Here is an 18,639-nt window from a genome sequence, read left to right on the forward strand (position 1 = left end):
AAGTCTCGTTGCGAGAGAAAAAGAAGGTCAAGGATGGGGCTACCACAGATCCGAGAATAGAATCTTCTACCACCAGGCCACTGTACCCATTCGCTCATAAATGCTGTCGTGCTCATGCTCAAGAAGCGAATGGCAATATTAGCTTAGAAGAATCAGCCCGGTGCCGACTAGGTGGATATTGTTGCGAAAGCAGTTTCGGTCACATACGAGGATGCAGACAGGGACCTCATTGGGTGACATGATAACCCGCTATCTCAGACTGTCAAGTGAATCGAGGATACACAAGTTCCCTCCATGAAGGAGACTGGCCTCCAAAGCCACATAAATGTCACGCTAAAGCAACCCGAGCGCAGTTGTCCCCGTGTCTACCCGGAATAACTCCTCTCAATGCCCTCCAAGGAAGGCGACGCCAAGCAACCGCACATATTTGCCGCAAGCCTGACTGATAGAGTGTGGTGACGTTGAATGAAGACTCGTGGAATATTCAGTCGATGTCCCACTCCCTTCGGGCCCCTTACTTTTGCTCCGTCAAGAGTACCCACAAGCAACGGGCCGAGTGTGGTGTTGATCACCGAGAGAGGCTGGGTTTAGCCTATTGCATGTCGAGGACGTGGTTTCCTTGCGGACCGCGACCCCGTGAAGGAATGTCAAAGATTCCAAGGGTTATGATTCCAAGCTTCCGCTTTAGCCGCATCCTTTGGTAGAACCACAGGCGAGGCCTCCTTGCCTCCTTGAGGGCGTGATGAAAAGAGAGGAGGAGCGATCGCGCTGAGAATTGGTCTCTCTTTGAGCACACTCTGCCACTGTCAAGATTGGAGTGGTGGGCCTCGATGACGTCAGACGAAACTGGTGGGTCAAAGATCGAGTTAAATGGGTGGATTCAGATTTAACCGAAGATGGGAAGGAACATTTTTCGAGCTAAAAGGAAAGGGGACAAGCTGGACTTCGCATGTCCAAGCTGCTGTGTGTCAAATTCCCACTTGGCCCGTGTGTGCCGTGTTGAGACCGGAAGGCTTGCATGAGGTGGGTGCACCAATCACAACCCTCCACTCGAGACTTTCGCATACAGAGGACTACCCCAGGAAGGGTCAGAACCTTGGAGAAAAAACGAAACGGACCGAGGAAGGATCTCAGGTTGCCAACTTACTCGAATGAAGTGTCTCCTGTTGCATCTCATGCAGCCACTCCTCGTGGAACGATTCGGCTGCGGTGCAGCAGCAAAAGCAAATCCAGAATTTTGACCGAAGATTGTTAAGAACAGCAAAACAAGGCTGGCCATACTCGTGGGAATCCATGTATTGGGAGCCAATCCATTTTGAGACACCACAAGATCTAAAAGAGGCTCAGGGTTACTGAGAAGCACCGAAAGCGAGAAGATTTAGCGAGACGAGAACCTCCCTCCAGGCTCCGGCATCTCAAAGAGAAAAGACCAGCCATTTCCTTCCCTCCTTTGCCACTTGAGCCAACAACTCCTTGGTTGGGTGGCAGTGGGCCCGAGGGAAATCAAAACCTGTCACCAAGAAGCGCGCCGAGTGTACTAGCCAAGAACGATTTCTATTGGGAGCCGCTGGCGAACGTATGCTGGTCATGGAGACGAAGCGGAAAGAGATGGCATTGGCTGTTGGGCCTTCGTCGTGAAAATTACCAAGGAGTTATGATGAGCCGATCAATGATGCAATGAGAATTGTCTGTATCCACCAGATGGTCCAGAATGGGGTGAACCGTTGAAGGCCGGGATCCGCGGCTCGTTGCCTTCTGAACCCGGATCTCAACGAGGGACAAGTGTCAGATCTGGGTTAAAGGGCTTTAATGTTCTAGTACGAGAAGCTGGAAAGTTCTCGGGTGTTTTGTTGAGAGGACATTCGGCGGATACCTTATCGGCGTATGCAAGCAAGGCGGACGAATCGCAACATGATGGATGACGATGGAGCTTTGTTCTGAGTCCCCAGGAAAACAGCTCGAAGAAGTGGTAGCTTGGAGGATTGGAAGATGGCCACAGGCTCATGACGGAAACCACTGCTTGGGGTTGTAGTGGACGGGAATTGTCCTCTCTATCATGACTGAGAAGGACGTCACAGACTTTGACGGTCACTTCAGGTCTTTTTTGTCTTGTTTCTCAAGAACCTTTAGTTTCTCGAGGCGAAACTCCATGAGAAATGGGGAAACATTCAATGCAAATGAGCTCTTCTTGCCGAGCCTTCCGTAATTCCGTGGATTTTCCTGCAGAAAGATCTTAACAAGGGCGAATGTACCCATCATCCGCCAAGAGGAATCGACACCCTTCTTTGCTTGGTTGGACATTTGGATGGGTGGAGGGGGAACTTTGGAACCCGTCGGCCGAAGCCTTACTTGAACCTTCTTAGTGGTAATTATCGAAATATCCCAGTAACATCCTGGTATGGAATAATTTCCAGGCGAAATAAGAAAAGTGTCAGTAATTTGATGTTTCTCCATCTCGACTGGCAGGAAAGATCCCTCACTCCAAAGTATGGAATATGACAAGGAATAATCATCCGAGCAGAATAAACCTGTCATTTGGTTTCTTTCCATCATTTTAATTTTCCTTTCTTCCCAGATTCAGAGTCAAGAAGAGGCTGGTAATAAAAACACTTGAATAACACTGGCAGTACCAGTTGGGTTTTCTGGGATCTCCCTCGTTTCGCTTCTCCCCTCCCATCACTCGCTCTCTCTCCGCCTGACAGAGCACCCTTTGGACTGAGGAACTCGGGTTTGATGACCCTCTCCTTCTCCCTCTCCGTCGCCGTTGATTTTCTCCTCCGACGGCTCAATCATCCTCCCCATCCTCTCTCTCCCTCCTCATTTCGTGACCTCTTCTTCATTTCCTCCCTTTTCAACACCAACTACCCCTCCTTTCAATTTCCTGCTTTCTTTTCCACTTCGTCTTCAAGGTTTCCTTCTCCTCTTCCTTTATAATATATCTCTCTGATATCCCTTTTCAAGTCCTTCCCTTACAGTTCTATTATATAGGTGCCGTCGTCTCTTGCACCCCTGTCTCTAAACTTTGACGTTCCTTGGACTTTCCGTCGCTCGAGTCTCTCCTCCGACCACGGTCTCATCGATACTTGCGTCTGAGCGGAAACGCAACCGCCTGCATTCTGGTGCTATAGTGGGTTTGGGCCAACAACTCACCCGTTGTCCGGTACACGGTTTTCTCGCCAGACCTGACTTGATGACTTCCGCCGCTTCCTTTTGAGTCGACCCGGGAGGAATGCCGATCCATTCGACCACACAATCGGAGCTTCGCATCGGTTCACCTTGAATGACTGGCTTGTTGGGTCGAGTTAAAGGGCGTCAAAGTCAAAGGACCCTGAGAGTAAAAAAGCAGGCGCAACAAGACCATCCTACGAGAAACACGGAAGGGAAAGGGAAAAAAGGATGCACACTTTCGATGGGGCTTGTGGGATCTTAATATAAAACATCTATGAAGATGACCGGTCGCCCCCCTTCAGAATCAAGCATCGAGGAATCCACGAACGTGGCGGCGCAGAATGACCAGACACCAGAAGCCACTGTTGCGCGGGGAGAGAACAAATCAAGTGACACACCCAGCGTTTTCCGGCGCTCGTCGACCGAGGTAGATCCTGACTACACTGGCGCAAAACCATCTAATGCAAAGTCGCTCCCGGGAAACGATGTGCTTGATAGCCAAACTTCCCTTCGCCAAACGTTTCCCCACCTATACCATTCCTCTGGCACCTCGCGCTCACCGTCCACCAGGACCTCTTCCAGTTCACTTCAAGCATTGAATGAGGATACTGTGGTTGATGCTCGATCAGACCGTAACGCTTTTGCACGAGGATCTCTGTCGCGAAGAGCGTCCTGTATGGGCCAGTCCGATACCCAAACTCCCGAATACCCTGTCTATCCCGATCAGTCATATGCTGTCCTTCAATCTCAAATTCACCCTACTTATCATCCTCCATTCCTACGCACGCGAAGTTCTTACCCGACGGAGGCTGTTCCCAGGACTGGCCAATCTCGCAGTTCCCGCACCGCAGGGAATACGCCTTTATCCAGCCCCGGTCTTTTCTCCGTTAAGACTCCTGGGTTAGCACCATCGCTAGAATCAGATACTGGAGCTGACAGCGGCACTTCCTTCCTTCATCCAACGCACCTTCAGCCACCAAAAGAGTAAGTCGCCGATTTCTTTCTTTTCCAAGTTCCAATTTTCTTTTGTTTTTGTGGCTGTAATACAACCTTAATGAATGTTAACCACCTCATTCTAGAACTCACACAGCCGAGGTTGATAGAGACATTGTGACTGGAAATAAACTTATCAATCAGTACGAGATTCTAGAGGAACTTGGGAGGGGTGAGCATGGCAAAGTCAAATTGGGCCGTCACGTGGCGACTCGTCAGAAGGTCGCAATTAAAATCGTTCAACGATACTCGAAACGTCGTCGTTTGGGGAGGCTAGGAAACGCCGAAGACAAGGTCAAAAAGGAAGTCGCCATTCTGAAAAAAGCTCGACATCCCAACGTGGTCAGTCTCTTGGAGGTAATTGACGATCCGAACCGCCAGAAGGTCTATATCGTGTTGGAGTATGTTGAGAATGGCGAGATCATCTGGCGACAGAGGGGTCTTCGAGAAATCGTTAACGCCGACAAGCGCCGGCTAGAGCGCGAAAAGTCTGGTCAACCGGAGACACCAGCATTTTTGGAAGAGCAAAAAAGTTATATAAGAACGGCAGCACGTCTCCGACGCCAACGCGAAAAAGCCCAAGCGCGGCGCCAAGCCCAAGCGGAGTTTGCGCAGCAAGGCCCTATCCCTGCCTGGAGTCTAGAGCATGGGGCGGAATCGGATGACGAGTTTGGACCCGAATTAACGATTGCCCGCACTGCGAGTCGTTGCTTTCCAAATTATGAGGAAGCATCGGCTTCCCCAAACCACTCTTTGCCCTCCTCCCAAGATGCCTTTCTGGCTGCAGTGGAGGGGACTATGTATGGAGCTTATTCTGACTTCCCCTATGAAAAACGACGATTTAGCACTGCATCAAGCAGCTTTGGTTACGCTCCATCAGAGCCCGATTGGCTCCCCGACGACGATGATATGACCTATGTCCCGTGCTTGACTTTTAAGGAGGCACGGAACGCATTCCGGGATTCACTTCTTGGGCTCGAGTACCTCCATTACCAAGGGATCATCCATCGCGATATTAAGCCGGCTAATCTTCTCGTCACCAGTAATCATCGGGTGAAAATATCCGATTTTGGCGTATCGTATCTGGGACGACCGATCAGAGACGAAGACGAAGAGCAGGTCGATGAGACGGATGCGACCGAACTAGACGATGCCCGGGAGTTGTCCAAAACCGTTGGTACACCGGCGTTCTACGCCCCTGAACTTTGCTACACTGGCGAGGACTTCGTGGACAGTCTCGGCGGCCCCCCTCGTATCACTGGCGCCATTGACGTCTGGTCACTTGGAGTAACGCTGTACGGAATGATATTCGGTCGATTGCCGTTTGTCTCCGATGATGAGTATAGCATGTTCCAAACAATTGTGAAGCAGGATGTCTACATCCCACGAAAGCGATTAAAACCCGTTCAGGTGGACTCCAATAGTTACAGTCAATGGCCTCGCTATACACCGGATAGTAAGCGGGAGGAGGATGAGCTTGCTTATGAGGATATCGATGAAGACTTGTGGGATCTGTTGAAACGACTGCTCACTAAAGATCCTGTGAAGCGCATCACGGTGAAGGAGATTAAACATCATCCCTGGGTCCTACATGGCCTTCCTAACCCTAGGGCATGGGTAGAAGAGACCGATCCTGGTTATTTGACCAAGGGCAAAAAGATTGAGGTTTCAAACGAAGAAGTGACAACGGCCGTCAGCAAAGTTCCATTCATCCAACGAGTGCGGTCCAACGTGGCAAAGTGGTCGAACTATCTCACGGGAAGATCGAAAGATCGGGATAGCCGGAAAAGAACTTCGAGTACGACTCCTTCGGTTGATTCCTCATCTACATCAAGTAGCAGCAACACATTTGGGAAGCACCTCTGGGAAGGCCGTCGGCTTAGCCTTCGTGGGGATGAAGATTCCTTATCCCGGTTCGGTCGGCACAACAGAGATGGTGAGCATCCACTATCTCAAAGCGTGACGGTCAGCCCAGCTGCTAGCTTCGACGGACATTCGTCATCCTACTTTACCCAAGATCCCGGCTCTGTCAAGTTATCATCCTTCGACCGGACTCCTCGGCCTGAGCACCCTGAACGTGCGACATCAACCCTGTCGACCGCTGAATCTTCGAAAACTGTGAGGGTGTCCGACCTCGCTAAGGGTTTCTCTGTTTCCTCCCGTCCTGCTACTCCTGCTGCGCCAGAAGCTTCCGGAACAACGAATATTAGTGGTGTTTTTGGTGGCGCAAGCCGTCGGCTGGCTAGGGGCCTTCAGCCAGGAGATTTGCGATGTGAGAAACCCGTCTCTGGTGAACTTTCAGCTTTAGAGGGAGACACACATATCGAACCTAGTCTGGCTTTGAACGTCGCTTCCGGGGTCGGGCAGATGCAGCCGCCATATTGGCGAGCGGATGACAGATCATATGCTCTACCGGAGAGCCCAGCATCGACACCCGGTCATCGGCGCAAATTCTCTCATACTCTCTCAGGTAGACTGTCCGTTGAACCACTTGATTTCACGAAAGAAGACTCGCCACGAAAGGACGGTTCTAGCTCCGATCGATACTCCGAACTTGAGATAGGTGATCAGTCTTGTCCACCGGAGGAGCCTCGTTCGCATGCCGGGTGCGTGCGCCGCGACTCGGACTTCACAGCAGGGACCTCCATAGACGCTGTCAAAAGTGGATTAACCACATCTTCTGCTTCTGCAGCTACTATGTCCTCTTCCTCGGTGGATGAACTCACTAGCGGTATGTCGCAAAGCACATCACACCCTAGTATTCCGTCCGTCATGTCAGGGGCATCATCGCTATCAGGGGATGGTATTGGAAAAGAGAACGACTCTGAACCCCCGGTCCAAGTTCCTTCAATTCTTCGCACCGGCGAAACCGTCAAAGCGAGGCCGCCGAGCAAATCACGTGCGCGCGACGATGATGAGTCTCGTTACTATTGTGACGATGAGGAAGAGAGTGGCGATGAATCGGAAGATGAAGGTCTCGTCTTCGGCAAAAGGAAGCCCGCCTCTCGAAAGCCAGCCATCCGTATGGGTCAGGCGGCCAAGTCAGGACGCGATGCAGGCTAATCGAGCTCTTGACATGGCACGTGGACCGTGTTACCTATATGCAACCACCGTCGTTGCCTATGCTGATGAGCCCTGGTCAGACTTGGATTCTCGCCCTCCTTGTCCCTTTTCCCCTTAATCCCCCGTGCAATTACCTCATCTGAACGCCGGGCCGTTACGATTCCCTATATTTACCCGACATTCTCTGCATCTGGAGCACAGCGCAAGTTAATACCGGGCTTGAAAGCTTGCATGTATATCTTTTAATGGGAGACCTTCGAATCCGCATCTGTCGCCGTCGCTCCATACAGTACCTGGTAAAGGACTATGTTTCTTGTACATATATTTGCATCGGCGGCAGGAATTTGCTTATAGTTCCGTATTTCTCTGGATGGGCCTCAAAAGACAAGGCGTGGCGTTTGGTTTACCTACCTTTCCATGCTTGCTACTCGTTTTCAGTCCCTTTATGACACCTTTATATATCGGATTCTACTTGATGGATGAGGGATTGGGCCACATGTGTGAATTTCCTGTATGTAATGCCTGATGAGGGGGGTTGATGAAGATATACCGCATTGGCTTTATTACGTGGAGGTTGAGGCTTGAAAGACTGATGACTGAGTTGTTGAGATACGCAACTGTATAGCTATTTATGAGGTCCAATGGAATAAGACACCCAAGTCTTTCAGATAGATTCTTTTCGAGTCAAAACTATGCCGTCGCCTCTCTCCACCTCCCGCTCCAGGAGATGCGCTCCGTTGAGGAGTATCCCACCGGTGTCTCCAGCGTTCCTCCACCAATGAATTCTCCCTCTAGAGATGAAACCCCCCATCTCCATGCCGGCGCCCGTTTCAAAAAGGGAGCAAGGGTGATGATCAGAGCAATGGGTTTGAAGCGGATCGGCCTCCGAACAAATGTTAAATTTCCCGGAAGCCTCGTTCGTTCCGTGGGACAGTTGGCCCAAGGTCGTTGCTATTCTTCCAACAGGTTACGATGATACTTTCCGCATTGTCCTCTTGGCTCTCCGTCTTCGCAGCCACCGGAGCTGCCCTCACGTATAATGGCGCGGATATCTCCTCTCTCCTGATCGAGGAACAGGCCGGCGTTTCCTACAAGAATCTGAACGGAGAGGCCCAAGCGCTGGAGACGATACTCGCTGACAACGGAGTCAACTCGATTCGACAACGCCTGTGGGTGAATCCTAGCGATGGATCGTATGATTTGGAGTACAATCTCGAGTTGGCAAAGAGAGTTCAGGCGGCGGGGTTGAGCCTGTATTTGGATTTGCATTTGAGTGATACGTGGGCCGATCCAAGCCATCAGGTGAATATACTATCTTGTCTTGCGCGATCCTGGCGCGATTTGTCCCTGGAAAACGAGACTGAGAGATTCTGGACGTAGACTACCCCCTCTGGCTGGTCGACAACCGATATCGAGACACTCACGTGGACAGTCTACAACTACACAATCGAGGTATGCAACACGTTCGCGGCGAACGATATCGCTATCGAGATGATCTCTGTCGGGAACGAAATCCGCAACGGACTCCTCTGGCCGCTCGGCGAGACTTCGAGCTACGATAACATTGCTAGTATTTTGCACTCTGGCGCCTGGGGTGTCAAGGACTCGGATCTCTCACCAACACCCCAGATCATGATCCACCTCGACAACGGATGGGACTGGGACGCGCAAAAGTATTTCTACGATACCGTCTTGGCCTCAGGAACACTGGTCTCATCAGACTTTGACCTAATTGGCGTTTCGTATTACCCATTTTATAATGATGCCGCGGCGCTGGCGTCACTGGGAACGAGTCTGGCAAACATCAAATCGGCGTACGGGAAGGGCGTGCTTGTTGTGGAAACGAATTGGCCTTTTTCTTGCCCAGAGCCGGAGTATCCATTTCCTCAGGATTTGACGAGCATCCCGTTCTCGGCTGAGGGGCAGAAGACGTTTCTGAAGGATGTAGCGGGAGCGGTGGAAGGGGCGGGGGGTCTAGGGTTGTATTATTGGGAGCCTGCATGGGTAGACAATGCGGGATTGGGATCGAGTTGTGATGACAATTTGCTGGTGGATTGGGAAACCCAAACAGTGAGAGAAAGCGTGGCTGTTTTTGGCGAAATATAGTTGTTATTGCGGGGATACTCTCATATCACCAGGAATATCCTCTGGCTGGCCCCCTGCCCAGTCCTCCGCCTCTGATGTCTGCTGTCGACGAGTTGAAGCGGGGACCGCTTCCTGACAATTATCGAATAGACAAGTCATGCCTCCCAAGAATGCATCTTCTCGTGTGATGAAACAATGGCAATTGCGAAGTGTCAAATCCAACAGAAAAGGTGTTTCATGATTTGCTCTGGCATTGAGTTTCAGCTCGGGGCTGTGCAGACGTGGCCAACAGTTAGCAGCCGGCAATCCACCCGGCAAGCATCGCGCGGAATTGAGAAGCTTTCTGTGGTTTCGGCTCAACCAAAAAAGACCGTCGAAGCGTTGACGCTGAGGAAGAAGACAGAGGGATCGACTTGTTGGGCTGACTCCCTCCATCTGGGGCTCGACCCAACCGTGATGTTTGGCATCGTGCAAGCGGGCAAAAAAGGACACAATGACGTCTCCAGGTCCACTCTCCGGATGCGCTCGAAGTGAATCGATTTCTGGAGGTCTCGTTGATGTGTACCGCTGTCAGGGTCAGCTTTTCGATGAATAAGTGTAACTTCGACCTTTATGAAACCGCATCAGCAAACCCTCTGTCCTCGGGCACTCCGTGTTGTGAGCAGATCGATACTTTCAGGGAACCATGGCCCAGATTTGGAGTTGTGGAGCGACGAGTCTGCCTTGCGGGATGTTTCGCTGCGTTTGCTGGCAAGCAGTTCCTTTTAACTGCTGTCGATTCTGCCTTCCTCCTGAAGATTACCATATTGTCCTTATCGTTAATTATAGAAACTCTTGAACTTGAAGCTGATATTATTTTAAGCAACAAGCCAATCCTCAAGTCTCTGCTTGCCAGTGCTTTGGGTATCTCCAGGCGGAGCTCTCCAGGCAGCAAGGCACGAACTTTCCAGATTTGGACTTCTGAGGTTCTCGAGGCATTGTTCAGCTCAACCCAGCTTCATCCTCCCTCTTGACCATTCTCCCCCCCCTGTGGCCGCCAGTCTTGATCGTGTTGTTTCCAGTGCCAGGAGACGTATTGTCTGCTGTGATATTTGATGCGGGTCCTATTCTCGAAGAAAAGAGAGATTGTGATGATCTGATACTTCTCTGACACGCCGCGCCACAAGGCTGAATCACAGACTGCCTCCCACCCCATCCCACTTTCCAGACTCCAGTTCCTGTCCCTGAGCTCCGACTCCATTTCCATCTGCACCACGAATGAAAGCTCGATATTCACCCTTTTCGATTTTCCCCTTTTATTGTTCCTGTCATTATTTTTTTCTTGTCCTTCTTTCGTGACCACTCGCGCATCAATATCAAGCGCTTCTCCTGCGCCTCAGCCTGACCGACCCAACCAGGGCCCGCAGTCACATCCAACGCTGCGTCTCCCCACCTTCGCGCCCATTTGACCTCCTCCATCCTTTAACTTGGATCAGACTGCCCTCATTCTTATTCTTCCTTCTTCTCGCTCAGCCTCCCTTCGCGTGGTATCTATTCTGGGATCTTGAAACTTGACAACTCCCACCATGGATTCCCAGGACGCGCTTCACGACCCCGGGCAAGCTCCCGCTGATGCTCTTAAGAACCGCAGCCTCAGTCCGTCATCTCACGCTCATCAACAGTATAATGATCATATCGACTCTTCCGGCTTGACGATTGACCCCTCGATCACTAACAATACTTCATACCCTCCTTCGTCCTTTGCCAACAATCCTCCTGCTAGCTCTGAGTCCTTCGCTTTCTCGTCGAGCTATCTCACTCCCTCTGTTGCGACCGACCAGAGCTTCAGTCGCCCAAGCCTCCAGATCCCACAGTCGTTCGACCACGGGCTCCCCTCCCAGGCACCTGACGAGAATTTCTCAAATCTATTGAACTCCAATAACAGCGACTTCGACTTCTCGCTGTATCAGAACACTGGTGCCAATACCACTACTGGCACCGATTACCCCTCCTCCCACTTGTTTGATCCCCAACAGTCGACCAACCACGCCGTCAACCCAGTCGATCTGGTCAGCCAGATTCCATCCCCCCACCCCTCAACCTCGTCGCAGACCTCTCCGCTCGACCAGCAGCCACAGCATTCCTCCCCTAACGCTATGTCCCCCCCTGCATCTTCGCCGGGTACACTGTACACACCGCAGCACTCGCGTCACACATCCCTTGACCCCGCTAGCGCCGCATACATGACAAACCACCCGGACTGGCAGGCCGTCATGGCCAATTCTGCTTTCCAGACCCATCGGCGCGCCCCATCAGAGGTGTCCGAAATCTCGTCTGCAGCGCATTCCCCGTTCCTACAACAGCACGACTCTTTTGATACCGCGGAGAATAACCCGTCGCCGCTGTTGGCGCCTCAAAATGATCCCAGCCTCTATGAAAATGCTGCTTTGGGAATTGAGTCGTTCACGCTCTCTGAGCACCAACAGCAGGGCCAGCAGCAGGGATTTAGTCCTAACCACAGCCCGTACATCTCACCACAGTTGATGCCCCAGCAGACAACAGATATGATACCAAGCGGGCCGTTCATCTCGGCTCCGGCAACAAGCTCCATATATCCAACCCCTCCAACAGAGGGCTATGCAAATGAAACGGAAGCAAATGCGCAGCAAGCGAACGTCTATGGAGATATAGGGCAAGCCTCACAGATGGCTCCACCGTCTATTAATGTCGAATTCGCGCCTCCAGCGGGGACACAGCCCTTTCCCAATGACAAGTCTACAGCTGACATAGATTCATTGAGCCCACCCCTGTCTATGCGTAAGTCTGCTCGCCTTTTGCTTGCAGATGTAACAACACTGACTCAGCAATATAGGGGCCTCTCGTTTGCGCAGCAAGTCCGATCCCTATACACTTCCTGCTGCGTCTCGCCCCCGTTCGCCTTCTTCACCTTCAAGCAATCTAGATGCCGCGGTTGCCTCGTCACCGCGGTCCTTGTCTCCATTCGATGTCAACCGGCATCCGTACAGTAACCCTAGCTCACGGGAGCCTTCGCCCGCTCGCTCCGCTAGACGCGTGTCAACGTCATCGATTAATGATAACCGTTCCTATATCCTCGGACTTGCGGACCCACAGCGGCCTGGGGCTAATTCTAGCGATTCTAAACGTGTGCAAAAACATCCTGCAACGTTTCAATGCCATCTCTGCCCCAAGCGTTTCACTAGGGCGTACAACCTCCGCTCTCATTTACGAACGCATACGGACGAACGGCCGTTCGTATGCACAGTCTGTGGGAAAGCTTTTGCGCGGCAGCACGATCGGAAACGGCATGAAGGTTTACACTCAGGCGAGAAGAAATTTGTCTGCCGCGGTGATCTTTCTCGCGGCGGGCAGTGGGGCTGTGGCCGACGATTTGCCCGTGCGGATGCTCTGGGACGTCATTTTAGATCTGAAGCTGGCCGGATCTGCATTAAACCATTGCTGGACGAAGAGTCTCAGGAACGAGAGCGCACATATATGGACCAACAACAGCAGCACCTGCAGCCGATGCCTCAGCCTCTAATGGTTCCTGGCCAAGGTATAGAGGGCCAACATTCTGGTAATTTCATCTTGCCTGCTGCACTGCTCGCGCAGTACCCTGCTCTCCAAACGTTGCAATGGGATCAGATACCTGCGGGCACTGATGACCCGAGCGATATTGGTGGTCGGAGTAGCTTTGATGCCAGCTCGGGGGGAGAGTTTGGGTTCGACGACGACGAATCCGGGATCAGCGTCTCTGGCATGAGTGGGGGCTATGCCAGCGATCATGGCAATATGTACGGGATGGACACTCAACAGCAGATGCTAGGCGTGAATCCAGGCGAATCCTACTCCGACCAAAAGTGGGGCAAATGACATCCTGTTGGATTCCTTTGCAAGTTACCCCCCTTCGCTTTGAACTCCCAACAAATTTCCTTCCGTCTTAATTATAGCTGGGTTTGTTCGGTCTATAGATGGGTGTGGCGTTGAGGGATACAGGATGGGAAGTTTATCCTCGTTCACCACTGCGACCTTCCATCCCTCATGATTTTTTTTTTCTTGTATTGTTATTCTTCTGTTTCTCTCTCCTTTGCCCTTGTTCTGTTTGATCCCCGGCTGGTTGGGCCGAACCAGACCACCCCATAACGTGTCTATGATGACTTCATACCCCTGGAAGATGTTCCCTTGCTTCATGTGGGGATAGATACCCTGACAAGTACTTGCTCAGTATTGCTTTAATTTATGTCGTGAAGGTCAATCACATATAGGAACCATGTGCTGTTAATGACACCTCTAAGTTTTTCTCAATGCTGGAAGCTCTAGCGTAGAGAAGAGCTCCTACAACGTGCTCTGCTAACATTCCCCTGATGAACATCACCGCCTACGCAAATTCTATTTATGGGAGTAAACACTCCAAACCATCCCAATCAACTTCCCGACTTCCCTAACCCACCTTCTTGAGAACTCCTCCTCCGTAAACCTTAACGCCGACTGTCTCGCCCTCCCCCTCATCGCCACTTTCTCCTCAACACTCAGCGCCAACGCCGCCTCGAACGCACTCGCAAAGTCCTCTTCGCTCGTCGCCCTGAAACCCGTCGCACCCCCGCTCGGACCCCCCTCTTCCAACCCGGGAAGATCAACGACGATATCCTCGCGCGGACCGCCAGAGTCATGAACGACGGGGATAAGCCCGGCAGCTTGGTACTCCACGACGCAGATGCCGAAATGCTCGTTCCACATCGCGTTGACGCCGATTGAGGAGGTGGATAGGTGGGATAGGATTGTCGGCCAGGAGGCGTCGCAGAGGAAAGTTGTATTGTTGCGGATGCGGAGTTCGTGGGCGAGGAGGCGGAGGTTGTAGATGTGGGTTTCGTCGGGGCTGGAGGGGCGGACCGTACCGATTAGGAAGAGGTGGGGTTCTGTCTTGCCTTCTCTAGAGGATGTTTCGTGATTAGTGGCTTTGTAGCGTTCCAGGAAGCGGGCGAAAGAGCGGAGTATGAGGGGGTGGTTCTTTTCTGGGCGGAATTGTGCAATGTAGAGGATTGTTGGTTTGCGGGTTGCTTCGGTTTCGCGGGTGACGGGGATGGTGGATTGGATTTCTGAGACGGCCGTCGGCGGGAAGACGACAACGGGATCTTTGTATTTTAGTGGCGATGAAGACAAGAGGGGATTATGTCTGGCTGGTCCCCAGATGGTGCGGATGTGCGCTGACGTCCAGGAGGAGTTGCACATTACAACGTCGACGTGGCTCCCAACCCAACCGTAGAGACTGGCAAATGCGAGCCAGTACTTGCGTTTCAGGGTACCCTTGAGGCCCTTGCCGGCGCCGGCGTTGACTCCCTTGAGGCCAGACTTGTCGTCTAGGGACTGCAGCATATCCGTGGAGATGGTGGGGTAGTGGACGTAGGCACCTGTTGGGACAGACGGGAAGAGCAGCTTGCAGAGCGCTATAGCGAAGGCGTAGCCCATGGTGTCAACGAAGATATCTGGTGCGAGGAGTGTAAAGGCGTCATAGGCGACTATCAGCGAGCCAAGAGACTGGCCCAGAAGAGTCATGTAGGGGTACATGCTGCTTTGGACATATTTCCGGGTCGTCAAATAGAGCAGTTCGACTGTCGGGGCGTGGAGTGGGATATTGAACCGGGTCTGTTGCCGTTAGAAAGAGCTGACATGCAGCCGACGATGCAGACTGGTATCTACCTGGACTCTTTCTAGCATGGCTGCTTTGGTAACATCTGTGTCGCCCGTGTAAATGGCACAGACAGCATTAGGCCATCGTCTTTGGGTCGCCCTGACAGCTTCCCAAAGGACACGTTCTCCCCCTCCACCAGCATTACTGTGGGTCGACTGATTAGCTTCAGCACTCAATCATAGATACCGAAGACAAGTTACCAAAAAGGGTGGAAAAAGCCTATGATACCGGTCCATTTCTCGCTGCCCGACTGCTGGGGTTTCTGACTGCACAGTGATCCAAAGCTGCCACCCAAGTTCGGGTTGGATCCACTGGAGGTATCGACCTTCTCCCAATCTTCGTCATCTCCCGATGATGCGCTGGTGGAGGCTGCATTTGGTCGTTTCGAGAGCAGCACCTCCTCGTCTGCCCGTACACGAGCTAGAACGGCATCCCTGCGAGCCTGTGTCCTCTTCCGGATGGCCCAGCCAGCGCCGCGGAGCACGAAGCGGAGAAGTCCCAGCGGGAACTGGGGGAGAACAACGCAGGCTGCGAGGAGGGCGATCACGGAGATCACGAACTTGAAGAGAAACAGCATCATTGTTCAGGAGAAGTCGAAACCATAGTAGCTGACCCGGAACTGAGGACTGTTCTGAGCTGAGTGAGGTTCGGACTGCGAGTTGGTGTTTGCTTTTCTGGTCTTTTCGCTATCGATAACGATTGGCCATCCGGTATGGTATGGTATGGTACAGTACAGTACGCATATCCAAACTGAAGTATATTTCTATACCGCCCACGTGACGCCGTTCACCTCCAAGATTCAATTTGGATCCATTCTGCCGTAGATATCTTTTGTTGTTTATTTCCCTGTGTGTGAGTGTTATCTGAGCATTCTCATCTCGTTTAGATTATTTTACTTCTTTCTTGTATTATATACCTTGTTGTTTAAAGAAGAAACAGCAGAAAGCTAAGATGAATGCCTGCCGTGGTATCCCTCGATTCTCAACTTTCCAGCAGATCAGGAGATTCCACCAAACAAGACCAGCTCCATTCATCAGCGAGGTGCTGGACGTCTCATCAAGCTTCATTCACGGTGTGCACTCTGTTAGCCATCTGCCATGGGCTCTGTCCCTCCCGTTGACTGCCTTTTTGGTTCGTATGGGCGTGGCACTGCCTCTGCAGATTTTCACCAAAGTCCAAGCTCGAAAGGATTCAGATTTGACGCCAATCCTTATGGCCTGGAGGCATCTTTATCAGAAGAAAGCGATAAAGGACGTTCACAAGAATGCTGCTGCCGGTGCACCTCTTCTTCGTTCGGAGGCTGTACTCCAGGTGTCGAAGGACACCTTTCAGCAGCATCGGACTCTGCGACAGCGTTGGGGCGTGTTTCGCTTCTACAAGCCTGCCGCCTTTCTGCAGATGCCTGTTTGGATCATGATCATGGAAAGTATTAGAGGCATGAGTGGGAACAACAACGGTCTGGTCCCGTATCTCTTGTCTATCGTTTCGTCCTCCTCGTCAAAAGATAGCGTCCCCATCATCCCCGTTGAGCCAACTCTTGCGACTGAAGGGGCACTCTGGTTTCCAGATCTGCTGGCGGGCGATCCAACTGGTATCCTTCCTGTGGCCATGACGCTATCGATATTGCTGAACATCCGTATGGGTTGGAAATCGCCAACTTTGAAGAACATCTCCAACTTGCCGCGTATGGAAATGGTGAGAGAACTTACCTGGCGCGGACTCAAGTTTTTCGTTCAGATTCTCGCCCTGAATATTGGTCTTTCGTCTTATTTGTACCAGATGCCAGCGGCTCTTATGATCTACTGGATCACGAGTGCGAATATTGCGACATTGCAAACGTTTCTTCTTCAAAAGTACATGTTCCCCACGCCCTCGCTGAAACCTTGGAAAAAGGTCAACATTGGCTATGCTTCAAGGGGTCAAAAGGCTATGGTACAGAATTGAGAAATGATACAAGACGAATCTCGGAACTATGAAAACACGAATACCTGGAAGGTCAAGTGACAAATGAAAATCGCCAAGAAATCTCTCACTGCGAATTTGGAAACCGATATCCGCGAAAACAGAAAATGGAATGGCAGGAAGGCGATATTTCAAAAGAATCCCACGTACGGAAGGTCTTCGATGCCGAGATCGATCTCAGAGCGACGCTTTGCATCATGCAGCTCCCTCCAGCTAAGGTTTAGATGCGGGATCTGAGCCATTCGGATGCGAATAAATTCAAGACTGGGAGCCTTGTGCCCTGCCCAGCCGTATTCGCGCTGGAACACGGTCGGATGATCACCTAGGTATAGCGCAACAAAGGCGTCATCGGCGCGCGTCCAGTTGGGAGGGGCCCAGCAAGGTAGGACGGGCTCAATATACTCTTCATCTCCTGGATTTGGCTGCTTGATATCGAGCTGCTGGGTTCCCCAGCGGACATCGGGGTTGGAGATATCGGCTTCATAAAGCACGCCGCGAGCCTCTGCACGCTGCAAAGAGTGAGCCTCGCCAGGGAGGTACTTGTGAAGGAAAGTTATCTGCTTGTATGCATTGACTCCGCCGAGTCTCGCAGCAACAAAAGTTTCCTCGATGGGTGGGTCGAACACAAAAACGGCCTGCATATGGTCTGTAATGACTTCCACAGTTCCACGACAACACCAGAGAAAATAGTCATGGTGTGATTCCCAACCCGTCGGCCAGAGAGCCTGATCTGGTTCGGTGTCTAAGTTGCGCGGTAAACTTATCTCAGCGGCGTAACGCTCTCTTTCGGCCTCCTCAACCGCTCGCTGGGCTGGGGACATTCCCACGAGGGATTCCCAGTCAAAAATTGGTCTGGGTGGGCGAGGCGGTCTCACTGGTGGGAGGCGATGACGACGTCTTCCGCTGGCTGCGGTGGCATGGGCAGCTGCCGCAAAGGTTCTGTCAACAATTGCTTCCTGGGGGGCTCTAAGGGGGGTCATCGATTCAGGAATTATGTCTCCATCGCGGGTCCTACGAAACGCAACACCCACGTGCTCGTCTGACTCGAGGCAATCCAGGTAGTGAAATGTGACTTCAAGGACACCACCATTGTCGTTCTCCTGGTTCTCATCGGTAGGGCCATCGGGGTGGTCTGGGGTCGACATGGCAGCGTGCTGAGATCTCACGATTAGTCGTCGCAACTACGAGGCAGGCTGGTGGCGAACATACCGTCAACGAGATATGATGATTTTTTTTTCCCTGGCTTTCAGGATCTGGCATCAACACAGCAACCGCTCAAACTTGACGAAAACCTGGGCGAGATGGACAACACAACACAATCTCGAGCTTCTCGCCTGAGGTACCGCACCAAGCAATGTCTGCAGCCAAGCTCACACCCAACCTCGAAGCCAACAAAGGCGAAAAGCTATCTTCTTCATCCAAGGACTGAATAATTGGTAGGAATGGACAAATCAAAGGGCAACACAATCGACCTGTGGTTAAAATGAGAGGAAGGGGAGAAGGGTGAAAAGAACTAAAGGGTCTTTCTGCCTAATCAATCTAAAGGCCTCATCTGTTCATATTATCATGTTGCTTTGGCGACATCATTTTGAAAATTGAGAACAATTGTCTGTTCCTCGAGATAGTGAAGCATTCAAGGTGAATTCCATAAGCTTGGCTGTCTGATTTCCTTTGTAACTACA

General features: G+C 51.7%; 6 protein-coding genes across 6 annotated transcripts; 4 read left to right on the top strand and 2 right to left on the bottom strand.

Annotated features, from left to right (window-relative positions):
* Window positions 1-3,342: 3,342 nt before the first annotated feature.
* On the top strand, window positions 3,343-7,347 carry BJX67DRAFT_208828 (putative serine/threonine protein kinase). Its single transcript, XM_071025541.1, has 2 exons — window positions 3,343-4,152; window positions 4,248-7,347. The coding sequence occupies exons 1-2, from the start codon at window positions 3,443-3,445 to the stop codon at window positions 7,222-7,224; spliced, it is 3,687 nt and encodes a 1,228-aa protein (XP_070883603.1). The 5' UTR covers window positions 3,343-3,442; the 3' UTR covers window positions 7,225-7,347.
* Window positions 7,348-8,196: 849 nt separating this feature from the next.
* Window positions 8,197-9,598, top strand: BJX67DRAFT_389779 (arabinogalactan endo-1,4-beta-galactosidase; the record flags this gene model as incomplete). The annotated part of the gene is made up of 2 exons (XM_071034547.1): window positions 8,197-8,526; window positions 8,605-9,598. The coding sequence occupies 2 exons, from the start codon at window positions 8,197-8,199 to the stop codon at window positions 9,328-9,330; spliced, it is 1,056 nt and encodes a 351-aa protein (XP_070883604.1). The 3' UTR covers window positions 9,331-9,598.
* Window positions 9,599-10,598: 1,000 nt separating this feature from the next.
* Window positions 10,599-13,191, top strand: crzA (putative C2H2 transcription factor Crz1). The gene is made up of 2 exons (XM_071025542.1): window positions 10,599-12,105; window positions 12,161-13,191. Exons 1-2 carry the CDS (start codon window positions 10,875-10,877, stop codon window positions 13,177-13,179), a joined length of 2,250 nt encoding a protein of 749 aa, XP_070883605.1. The 5' UTR covers window positions 10,599-10,874; the 3' UTR covers window positions 13,180-13,191.
* Window positions 13,192-13,596: 405 nt separating this feature from the next.
* Window positions 13,597-15,672, bottom strand: BJX67DRAFT_208851 (alpha-1,2-mannosyltransferase ALG11). Its single transcript, XM_071025543.1, has 3 exons — window positions 15,196-15,672; window positions 15,004-15,139; window positions 13,597-14,949 (listed from the first exon to the last, which is right to left on the bottom strand). The coding sequence occupies exons 1-3, from the start codon at window positions 15,573-15,575 to the stop codon at window positions 13,696-13,698; spliced, it is 1,770 nt and encodes a 589-aa protein (XP_070883606.1). The 5' UTR covers window positions 15,576-15,672; the 3' UTR covers window positions 13,597-13,695.
* A 153-nt stretch (window positions 15,673-15,825) lies between these two features.
* BJX67DRAFT_208893 (putative mitochondrial export translocase Oxa2) lies at window positions 15,826-17,013 on the top strand. The gene has a single exon (XM_071025545.1). The coding sequence runs from the start codon at window positions 15,947-15,949 to the stop codon at window positions 16,937-16,939; it is 993 nt and encodes a 330-aa protein (XP_070883607.1). The 5' UTR covers window positions 15,826-15,946; the 3' UTR covers window positions 16,940-17,013.
* Window positions 17,014-18,321, bottom strand: BJX67DRAFT_208892 (uncharacterized protein). Its single transcript, XM_071025544.1, has one exon. The coding sequence runs from the start codon at window positions 18,100-18,102 to the stop codon at window positions 17,089-17,091; it is 1,014 nt and encodes a 337-aa protein (XP_070883608.1). The 5' UTR covers window positions 18,103-18,321; the 3' UTR covers window positions 17,014-17,088.
* Between the last annotated feature and the right edge of the window lie 318 nt (window positions 18,322-18,639).

The sequence above is a fragment of the Aspergillus lucknowensis genome, assembly GCF_044049455.1.
Source record: "Aspergillus lucknowensis strain CBS 449.75 chromosome Unknown BJX67scaffold_39, whole genome shotgun sequence".
Taxonomy (NCBI): Eukaryota; Fungi; Ascomycota; class Eurotiomycetes; order Eurotiales; family Aspergillaceae; genus Aspergillus; species Aspergillus lucknowensis.